At 46.8% G+C, this 11,657-nt stretch overlaps 1 protein-coding gene across 1 annotated transcript; it reads right to left on the minus strand.

Annotated features, from left to right (window-relative positions):
* Positions 1 to 437: 437 nt before the first annotated feature.
* On the minus strand, positions 438 to 11,086 carry ODF3L2 (outer dense fiber of sperm tails 3-like 2). Its single transcript, XM_015411216.1, has 5 exons — positions 11,035 to 11,086; positions 9,341 to 9,451; positions 8,155 to 8,268; positions 2,892 to 2,894; positions 438 to 922 (listed from the first exon to the last, which is right to left on the minus strand). Exons 1-5 carry the CDS (start codon positions 11,084 to 11,086, stop codon positions 438 to 440), a joined length of 765 nt encoding a protein of 254 aa, XP_015266702.1.
* Between the last annotated feature and the right edge of the window lie 571 nt (positions 11,087 to 11,657).

The following is an 11,657-nucleotide window of genomic DNA, read 5'->3' on the forward strand; positions in this document are numbered from 1 at the left end:
TGACCAGAGGTTAGGTCCAAACGTTCTCTTCCAGGGCTCTTTTTGTAGAAAAAGCCCAGCAGGAACTCATTAGCATAACAGGCCACACCCAACAGCAGAAACTCATTAGCATATTGGGCCACACCCCTGACAGCACAGCTCATTAGCACATCAGGCTGCTCCCACGTTTCCAGAAGTGTGGTCATCCAGCCACACCCACCTTTTGCTTCTTATTCTGTTTACCTTGTCTGTTGTCAAAACCCAGGGCCTTTTTTTGTAGCAGGAACTCCTTTGCATGTTAGGCCATACACCCCTACTGTAGCCAATCCTAATGAGTTCCTGCTGTTGGGTGTGGCATATTATGCTAATTAGGTTCCTGCTGGGCATGGCCAACTTGGGAGCCAGCCGGAACTCCGTTCCTGTGCGTTCCTGCCCAAAAATAGCCCTGTTCTCTTCTATTACCACTCTGCAGTATCTATGATGAGGGGCATGAGGTATTCTGAGTGGCGAACTCCCAGGGAGTAAGAAGGGGATCTTTTCCAGTGCACGGTTACCTTTTCGGGACTGTGTGTTCCGGGCCCTGGTGTGGGGAAGGTACTTGTGGGCTTCCGGAGCCTCCCCAGCATGGAGAATGCCGGCTGACGGCACAAATAAACATTGGGGTCAGTGGTGCTGTAGCCTCCCGGGCCTGGCGTTTTGGACAGGTCTTCACAGTAGCTGTTTCTGTTGATCCGGCCGGAGATCGTGAAACAGGGGCTGGAGGGCTTGCTAGGGATTCGTGGGCCCAGGAGTGTGGGAAGGGTGTAGCTGCTGGGGGCAGGGATGTGATCCACCGGGCGGTACTTCGTGCGGGCACCCATAGAGAAAGATGGCGGTCTGTGTTGGGATGGTGGTGGGAACCTTTCGGGGCTATATGCGCCTGGCCCGGGGGTCCGTGGCAGACCTAAGGGGAAATGCACACACGCTTGAGCCTGGATTCTTCAAAGCCCTGGTGTGGTAAAGAGTGCTGGGCTGAGGCAACGTGGTGTAGGGGTTAGAGTGGTAGACTAGGACCAGAGACAGCTGTATCTGAAGAAGTGAGCAGTGACTTATGTAAACTCCTATCCTTCCACAAATTGTGTTAGTCTGTAAGGTGCTCCTGGCTCTTTACAGACAAATATGGCTACCCAATCTCCATATAAGGGAGCAGTGACTCACAAAAGCTCATAACCTGCCACAAATTGTGCTAGTCTGTAAGGTGCTACTGGACTCTTGCTCTTTTCTGTCACTCCAGACAGACTAACATGGTCACTCATCCTGAGCCAGCTGAAGAAGTGAGCAGTGACCCATGAAAACTCCGACCCTGTGTTTGTCTTGAAGGTGCTGCTGGGACTCTTGCTGTTTTCTGCCACTCCAGACAGACTAACACGGCCACCCATCTTGATCTAGGACCAGAGAGACCTGGGTTCAAATGTGCACATGGCCATGAAGCTCACTGGGTGGTCTTAGGGCATTTCCCTCCCTCTCCCCCCCCTCTGCCTAAACAACCTTACAGGATTGTTGTGAGCTTAAATCAGAAGAAGAGCAAAATCATATAGCCTTCCCTGAGCTCCCTGAAGAACTGTGGCATACAAATGTGATAGATAGATCAGGGAGACCTGTGTTCAGATCTCTGCTCTGCCGTTAAGGTCATCGGAGCCAGTGTGATCTTGCATTTTTGCTGTAAAAATATTGAAGGACTGGCATATTCCCCTGAAGAGAATTTTTTAACCTTAACAATAAAATAGTCTTCCTCATTTGCACCATCAGCTTTTTGGCTGCAGCATCCATCCTGTGCAGAAAGATCCCCACCTGACAATTGCAGGTATTTCTGCCTATGAATTTGGAGGCTCCATTCAGCTATCATAGCTAACAGCCAGTGGTAAAGGGCTACCCGCCCATGAATTTGTCCATCCCCCTTTTGAATCTATCTAAGCCAGTAGCCATCACTACATCTGGTGGCAGTGAGTTCCAAAAGTCAACTACCATCGTATGAAGCAGTGCTTCCTTTTTGTGTCTTGAATCTATCGCCGATCAGGCAACACTACGGCCTAGTCTTACGTAAGAAGAAGAAACATTTCTCTCTATCCACTTTCTTTACACAGTGCATAATTTTGTAGACCTTGATTTTATCCCCTTCTCTAAACAAAAAAGCCCCAGATGTTTCGGCCTTGCTCACTACCGCAGGCCCCTCAGCCCTGCCATAATTTCGACTGCAGCATTTTGGTTGCAGCTACTGCTCTTTGCAGCATATTTTCCAGCTCTTCAGAATCCTTTTCAAGATTCAGCAGTCAGAATCTGGCAGATGTGGCAGCCCATGGGATTTGTATGTGGATATTACTCTCTATTTTTTTTGTCATCAAGTTGCAGCCAGTTTATGGCAACCCCATAGAGTTTCCAAGGCAGGAGATGTGCTAGCAGAGTAATTTACACAGCAACGGTGCACAACCTGATTAAAGAGCAGATAAAGGTTTATTTAAGAATTAATATACTTGACAGGAAAGAGGAGAGACAGAGACAGGTTCCTAAGTACATCGCTAGCTGAGAGAGAGGGTAAGACTGAGTGTGGCACTTCCGAGAAGAAGGGGAAATTGCCTTGAGAGCAATGTTCCCTCTAAGCTGTGGAGTCTTGTGAGCAAAAATTCTACTTTGTGAGCTACGGGCATTAAAGTTGTGAGCGAGCGATTTGGCTACTGCATAAATCAGTTTGCTCTGGAGCCATCCTTCCTGAGCTAAGACAAAAATATGTGAGCCGGAGGCTAAAAAACTGTGAGCTAGCTCACACTAACTCAGCTTAGAGGGAACACTGCTTGAGAGTAGTAATCTGGAGACAGATTACTTAAAAGGAGAGAAGGTGCTGACTTCACTATCCTATCTGATTGTCTTCTTGCTACCCCCTGCAGGGACTTTTTCTTTTCTTCGTTGTACTCTAGACAGTGCCTTTCCCAATACCCCTTCCCAAGGTCTAGTGTACGAAGTCCACAAGATTCATCTACTTATGTAGACTTTCAAACTTTTCTCAAGAAAGTGGCTTGCAATCATTTCATCTGTAGGACAGTATTCCAACTCTTGCATGTTTCTTACTAGGGCCCCAGTCACACAGGCCAGATATCGCGGGGGGAAGGCGTGGCTAATTGACCCGACGCAGTTTGATGCGCGATTACACAGACACGCCGGCAGCACACCACGGGTCCTTCCCTCAGCGCCGGCGGGTAAACAAGGGACCGGAGGGGAATGCTGCGCGCTGGCGCGATCACACCACAGGCATCTGGAGGCAGCCCGTGGCAAACGTTTACTAGTACCTTGGAGGTACTAGTTTTTAAAGGTGCATTGTCGGCGGTAAGCCACCGGCGCGCTCCACTTCCCAGATGTTGGGGTGTGATCACGCCCGGATAATCCGCCCACCATCCGTGCCTCTCCCGTGGCAACTTTGCTGTGTGACCGGGGGCCCTGTGATGCTTCACATCTCTGTGTTTAGTTCTTGAGTTGATCTTCTCTGTCTGTGCAAGTTTTATGCACCCCTGGTTGTCTTCAAAGAGTTGTACTGGTTTGGATTAGTTGCAGTATCAATTTCAGTTGTCTGCACACTTCTGCTGCAGATACGTACTCAGCTTCAGTTGAGGGCACAGCTACAGTTTCTTGCTTCCTGCTGCTCCAGCTGACTGCCCCCCACCATAGAAGAATAAATGTCCATTGGTTGACTTTCTGTCTGTATCTCCTGCCCAGTCTGCATCCATGTATCCCACTAGTCTGGGATTGTCCCTTGTTGGTAACTTTAGATTCAGATGTGCAGTGTCATGCAGGTACTTTGCAAGTCTTTTGACTGCATTTCTACAAGACTTTTGCTGGGAGATTCCATCTTTCTGCATAACATGCCCACAGCTGCTGTGGTATCTGGATGCATCAGTGTGCTTATGTACAGCAGTCTTCCAATTGCTTCTCTGTATTGCTTGTTGTCAGGCAAACATTCACTACTTCCTTGCTGGTTCAGGTAGCTTGTTTCCACAGGAGTGCTTGCTGACTTAGCTCATATAATGCAGAAATTCTAGGATTTTCTGCTTCTGATTGAGGAGATAACTTCCATCTTCCTCTCTTTCTACTTGTATTCCAAGATAGTAGTTGATGTTTCCTAATTCTTTCACTTCTTGATTCAGATGTTGAAGTATTTCATCATAGTCCTCCTTGTCTCTATAGCACAAAACCAGGTCATCCACATAAGTCAGAATGTAAGTCCATTTCTTGTCTCTGTATCTTGAGTATAGGCATCATTGTGCTCGCTCAAATCCTCCTTGGTTAGCATTTGATGAAGTTTCTCATTCCAGCATCTCACAGCCTGTTTCAGTCCATGTATGCTCTTTTGCAGTTTACACATGACTTGCTTGCCTTTGGATTGTTCAAATCCTGGTGGTTGTTTCATGTAAACATCTTCCTTTATTTCTCCATGTAGAAAAACAGTCTTTCTCCATATTTCTTCATTTCTCCCTTTCATCAATGTAGTCCACATTGCAGATCTCGACTGTTTCTGTTTCTGGGTTGAGGATTTTGTACCCTTTGTATCCCAGTGCATAGCCAACAAAAATGCCTTCTTCTGCTTCTTCTGTAAGTGTAGGCCTTTGATCCAAACACCTTTAGATGATTCAGGCTGGGTTTGTGCCCATACCACAGTTCAAATGGTGTACTGCTGGCACCTTTAGGAGGTTTTGCAGGTAGGTGGCAGTGCTGAATCTGTTTTGCAGGTAGGTGGCAGTGCTGAATGCTTCTCCCCAGAACTTGTCAGGTAGCTCTGCCTCAAGGAGCATACATCTGCACATTTCAATGAGAGAGCAGTTTTTCCTTTATGCTATACCACCCTGCTATGGTGTGTATAGCACTGTAAGGTGATGCTCTATTCCTTGTTCAGCCAAATAATTTTTCATTTCATGTCCCACATATTCTTCTACATTATCAGTGCAGATTGTTAGTGACTTTCTTTGAAATCTGTTATTGACCATTGCCACATTTGCTTTAAAATTTTCCAGCACTTGACTCTTCTCTTTAATTAAGTAGGTCACAGCAGTCTTGAAAAGTCATCAATAAAAGTCAGCACATATTTATTTCCACTAGGGGCTTGAGTTTTCATTGGTCCAGAAACATTACTCTGTATCAACTCTAGGGGTCACTGCATCTGGCTTGTCTCATGCCTTTTGTTAAAGCTAGGTCTTGCCCCCTTCGCTTGAATGCAATGCATATATTTTCCTTCAACAGCACATTTGTTCATCTGCATGCCTTTAATTAAATCCTGGCTTTCTAGTTGGCTAACTGTGGGGCCGCAGTAGCTCAGAGGTTAAGATGCTGAACTGCAGACTGGAAGGTCAGTAGTTCGGCAGTTTGAGACTCTAGTGCTGCATGACAGAGTGAGCTCCCATCTCTGGCCCCAGCTCCTGCCAACCTAGCAGTTCGAAAGCAAGAAACTGCAAGTAGATAAATAGGCACTGCTTCAGTGGGAAGGTAACAGCATTCCGTACGCCTTGCCATCTAGTCATGCCGGCCACATGACTGTGGAGATGTCTTTGGACAGCAATGGCTCTTCAGCTTGGAAACGGAGATGAGCACTGCCCCCTAGAGTCAGATTTGAATAACTTTTGAGCAAGGGAAAACTTTACCTTTACCTTTAGTTGGCTAACTACATAATTGTCTGTGTCCCAACCATCTGTGCCATAGCCACGAGCAATTCTTGTGATCACAATGTTTTGTAAAGTTTGCTTTCTGCATGCAAGTCTCAGGAGCATATAAATCCTGATGCACTTTGCCAGTTGCAATTAACTGTCTCCTCTGTCTGACATAGCATTTTTCTCCAAAAGGTGTAATCATGCCTTCCTTCATGAATACTCTCACAGAAAAAAAACTATTTGCAAGCTCTGGAACATAAAGGCAGTCTTTAACAAGGATGTCTTGGCTCTTTCCACTAAGGAGTTTGTCTTTTATAGTTCCTAAACCAATACCTTCTGTCATTATAGACCTTCTATCTGGAACACTTAATGTCAATTTCTTTTCTTCATCTAATGTTTCAAAGAAATCTTTATAAGCACACATGTGGGTCTTGCAGGCACTGTTCAGATACCAAATATAACCTTTTGTGCCTCCTTTTGTTAATATAAAACATTTCTTTAATGGTTGCCTCTTAAATCTGATTGGAACTTCCTCGCTATTTCCCCCTTTTGCTTTGGGAAAGGCTTTCCTCTGCTTAGTGGTAGAACAATCGTCGTTTAATGTGGCCTTGCTTCCCACAGAGGTGACAAACGAGCCCACCTTTGTTATGATCAGCATTTGGTTTAAATTCTTTGTCAGACTTTTCAAATTCTCTGTGTTTCCTCCAGCTGATTTATAAGTTCTGTTTTCTCCAGCTGATTTATAAATTCTGTGAGGGACAGATTATTCTTACATTCAGTTTGAGACACTATATTTCCATACGACTCTGGCAGACTCATTAATAGTAACACAACCAGATCTTGATCAACAATTTCCTTTTCTGAACTCCTCAACTGCTTAGCCAATCCAAGCATCTTGTCCAGATGATGACATAAATTATGCCCATCTTTCATCTTAATACTGAAAAGTTTCTTTTGTAGATAAAGCTGGCTCTTTAATGAGGAATTAACATGCAGCCTTTCCAGCTCACACCACACAGCTTTGGCTGCTGGCATCCGAATTACTCTTAACACATTTCTGTCAGCTAAACCTTTCTTGCCTTTTCATTGTTGGAGTCCCAGGTTCTTTGCTTTGCTGGGTCATCATCTCCTGGTCGGGCATCCTGGATAACATCCCATAAGGCTGTTTCAAGAAGGTGACTCTTCATCTGTTCTCTCCAAATTAGATAATTCGATCATTGTTCTTGGTGAGGCTATCTATCCAGTGACCATGCTAAGCACCACAGGAGGCCGCCATCTTTGTTTCCTTGTTCTCGCCTGCTTGTGCCAAGAGCCTCTGGTGATCCTACTACCTTTAATCAGAGACGTGCTTAATCTTAGCCACCATAACCCCTGCTGGTAGAGTAATTAACACAGGAACTGGTGCACCAGAAGAAGAAGAGGAGGAGGAAGAGGAGGAGGAGGAGGAGGAGGAGATTGGATTCATACCCTGCCCTTCACTACCCAAAGGTGTCTCAGAGTGGCTTACAAACTCCTTTCCCTCCCCCTCCCCACAACAGACATCCTGTGAGGTAGGTGGGGCTGAGAGAGCTCTTGACAGAAACTGCTCTTTTTCAAGAACAGCTCTGACAGAACTACGGCTTGCCCAAGGTCATTCAGCAGGTGCATGTGGAGGAGTGGGGAATCAAACCCGGTTCTCCCAGATTACAGTCCGCGCACTTAACCACTACACCAAACTGTCTCTCAAAGAGTAGATAAAGGTTTATTTAGGAATTAACATACTTGTTAGGAAAGATGAGAGCTAGAGACAGGTAACTAACTACATCTTTAGCTGAGAGAGAGAGAGAAAGTAAGGCTGAGTGTGGCACTTCCAAAAAGAAGGGGGAGATTGCCCTGAGAGTAGCAATCTGGAGACAGACAAGGAATGACACTTAAAAGGAGAGAAGGTGCTGACCTCACTATCCTCTCTAGTTATCTTTTCGCTGCCCCCTGCAGAGTCTCCTTCGCTGCTTCTTTGTACACTAGACATTTCCCTTTCCTACACAGGGGTGGTTTGCCATTGCCTGCCTCTGCGTAGTGACCCTGGAGCAATGCTCCCTCGTAGTGACCCCTGGAGCAATGCTCCCTGTGGAGTCTTGTGAGCAAAAATTCCACTTTGTGAGCGACTGGCATTAAAGTTGTGAATGAGCAATCTGGCTGCTGCATAAATTAGTTCGTTCTGGAGCCATCCTTCCTGAGCAAAGACAAAAATGTGTGAGCCGGAGGCTAAAAAACTGTGAACCAGCTCACACTAACTCAGCTTAGAGGGAACACTGCCCCGGATTAATCCTTGGTGGCCTCACATCCCAGTCCTAACCAGGGCTGATCCTGCTTGGCTTCCGAGATCTGACAAGACTGGGCTAGCATGTTTTGTTCCCAGTCCCTTTCCCTAGCATGGGATTTGCCTTTTGATTCATAAGCATGCCTTTACTAATGCTTCCGGCCCTTCTTTCGCAGCTATTGTTATGCCCCACCTCAGCCTCCTGCTTACCTGGAGGTTTGTGTCGACCCAGCATCGAATACGAGGGGCCCCTGGCTCTCCCAAAGCGAGTGACCTCAGGTTCTACATAGTAACGGGGTCCAGGGCTTGAATCTTTCCGATGTACTGTAAACAAGCAGAGCCATCAGAGAGTAAGCCTGCTGCAGAGCCGTGGGTACTGTGAGCAGAGTGTGGGCTTGCATGCGGCAAGACTCCCAGGTGCTAATTCACCTCAGTGCAGTTTACTGCCAACTAACTACATCTATTGCAAGGCTAGATTTCTCATCTAATGTCACCGAGAAGGTGGCTAAGTTTCTTTACTCTGCTATAAAGGTACGCCAAGGGATCTCACAGAGGCCACTTCTGCACAGTTATTTTTGTTACCCGTTTGTCCCTATTGCTTTGGGTGTGCCCCCCCCTTCCACATGAGTTTTGCTCCCTCTGGGACTACTAGAGAGAGCAAAACACGTTGGGGGGGGGGAACCCTGAAGGAATAGGGACAAAAGAGTGACAAATATGTCAGTGCAGAAGTCACAAGAAATAATCTTATATTTACACTGATGTATATGTATGTTGGAGCTGCGGTGGCTCAAGTGGTTAAGATGCTGAACTGCAGGCTGTGGAAGGTCGGTAGTTCAGCAGTTCGAGACCCAAGTGTGCCGCATGACGGAGTGAGCTCCCGTCTCTAGTTCCAGCTCCTGCCAACCTAGCAGTTTGAAAGCAAGAGATTGCAAGTAGATAAATGGGTACCACTTCAGTGGGAAGGTAACAGCGTTCCGTGCGCCTTGGTGTTTAGTTATGCAGGCCATATGACCACGGAAACATCTTCGGACAGCGCTGGTTCTTCAGCTTGGAAATGGAGATGAGCACCGCAACCCTAGAGTCAGATTCGACTGGCTTTCGAGCAAGGGAACCTTTATCTTTACCTTTACTATATGTATGTTGCGGTTTTAACTTACCTTTTAAACTGTATTAACTTGTAAAAAAAATTCCATGCCAATAAAGGCTGCTTAACTTAATTTAACTTAATGACATCTATTGCACTTTGGAAGGAACAGGCAGACTTCTGGGCACTGCAGTCATGACAGATCAGAGAGTTTGGTGGTGCGTAAAGGGGAACACATCCCCCCTCCCCCTGGGAAAAAGTCTGGCTAGGCAATTTCCGACTCCGGCAGAAAGCCTTATGTCAAAAACTTACTGCTGTTGTTAAGCCTCTGATGGAAGGAGTGGGCAGGACTGGTGAAGCGGGTGTAGTCATGGTTGACAAATCCAACTGTCGGAGGCAAGCTGTAGCACCCAGGGCCAGGGCCTAGCAAGATGCACAAACAAAACAGCATCTCAGAAACAGCTGGTCTCAATGCTCTCATATCCATCTCCCTGCCCTTCCTAGATCGACTTGGAGACTGATCACAGGAAGGCCACGTTCTGAAGGCGAGACATTCCGAGGGAAACAAATCCTACTGAAAAGTCACCCAGATGAAAGACTGCCTGTTGCTGCAGGACTCAGTAAAGAAGGAGAGTGTGGCCTTTTTGGGAAACTGCTCCACAACTGCTCGGGGTTCCATGAGCCCCCAAGCATTTTCAACAAGCCCCTTCTGAAGTTAGCAAGGCATCAAACCAGGCACCAGAGCCAGTGTGGTGTCATGGTGAAGAGTGACAGGCTCTAATCTGGAGAGCCAGGTTTGATGCATTCCCCACTCCTCCACATGAAGCCTGCTGGGTGACCTTGGGCCAGTCCCAGTTCTCTCAGAACTCTCCCAGCCCTACCTGCCTCACAAGGTGCCTGACGTGGGGAGAGGAAAGGAATTTGATTGGAAGTCACTTTGAGACTCCTTAAGGTAGAGCAAAGCGGGGTATAGAAGCCTACTCTTCTTCTCTTTAAAGCCCCTGGTACTGGGACTCATCACTAAGACCTACTGGATGCAGTAAATTGCTGACCTGTCCATGGTGCTGACACATTCTGTGCCCCATTTGAAACTGGATTGCCTACATATTACAGTCTAGTGTGAGGGCCTGCCTCTTTTTGCTCCAGTTCCTGCCCCATGCCAAAAACTGAGCTGTTCCCAGGGGATTGAATGAGACTCCCTGGTGGGTGCATTTGCCTCCACAAGGAGTGCTTGAGGACCAAAACTACAAGCTAGTGGGCCAGCCTCCAATCCAACCGAGTCTTGGTCTGCTGGGAGCTTTATCTGAGCAAAAAACAAACATTGCTGTAAGGGCCACCAGCTTCAATGGGTAGGTGAATCAATTAAAGAAGTAATGGATTAATTGATGGAGGTGAAGTCTAATCAGTGGGGCTGCAAATTAAGGGCAAGCTTGTTTATTTTTCCAGTCTATTTGGGCTTCGGTACATCTTTATCTGCCTCCTTGAACCCTGGACCCAAAGTCTGGTTTTGGACCTACAAGTTGGGCCAGAGACGATCAGTAGCAGATATTCGAGCTGTCATTACCAGAGGCTTATCTGCAGCTATAATAATAATAATAGTAATTCTCACCTAAGTCTTAAAGCCAATGGGCTGTTCGAGCAGTAAAAGACAAGAACAAAAAAGTTATTGCTGTTCAGAGTTCATTAAAAACAAACAACGTTTATTTGCACCAGCTATATATTTGCACACACATCTGATGTTGTATTAAAATCCGGGTCCACTAACAGAGTCATTAACTGATAGTTAGAAGAGCAAACAGGCTTCTTATTCAAATGAGGATCGAGAAATTTTCTTCTCAGATCTGAATAAATTACACAGAAAAAGAAGAAATGCTCGGCCCCTGGTGAGGAGGTCTTGACAGCTGAGCCTCACCCCCAGCCCCACCCCCAGGGAGCACAAGTTGAGAGCAGCTGCCCTACTTCATAACTACCCCATGGCAACAAAGGGAGCTTTGAGATTTCCATACCAGTCTCTTGAGCAGCGATCCCTCCTGTTTTTCTCGATCTCGGGTCTTCCATCTTGATGCCTCAGCTCTGAAATTCAGACCTTACAAATGGCTTTTGTCAAAGGCCATCATTCCTCCTTGCTCCTGTCCTCCCCCGCCATAAGTGCCCCCCGCTGGTCAGAAGCAAACAAATTTTGCAATGGAAGACATGCTCCAAACGGAGGTCTGCCTCAAGGGAGAAGAGTTCTCTCTTCTGAAGTGGACTTGCCAAGATAAGCTCAGACCCCCGAAGGGCTGAAAAGATATCTCGGTGTGACAGTGATCCAGGAGACACAAAGGAGGTGTTGAAAGCAGAAGCACAGCAGGGAGCCTCTCTGTCAGTGTATCTTCTCTCTCCTCCTCCCCATGGGGGGTTTGGCCTACAGCAAAAGACAGCCGGCTCTGCTGAAGCGTGATGGTGTCAAGGGCACAGTTGCAGGCCTACAGAGTTACACGTTTCACAAGGGATGACAAGCGGACACTGTGGCATTATGTTACATCCACTCTAGACCTGACTCACCCCATGGAATACATGTACAGTGATGCCCTGCCGTGCCTGGCTCCCTTTTTAAAAAATGTTTGCCTGGAATCCCAGTAACAGGGTT

Source organism: Gekko japonicus, unplaced genomic scaffold (genome assembly GCF_001447785.1).
Source record: "Gekko japonicus isolate JY-2015 unplaced genomic scaffold, Gekko_japonicus_V1.1 scaffold1187, whole genome shotgun sequence".
NCBI classification, from domain to species: Eukaryota; Metazoa; Chordata; class Lepidosauria; order Squamata; family Gekkonidae; genus Gekko; species Gekko japonicus.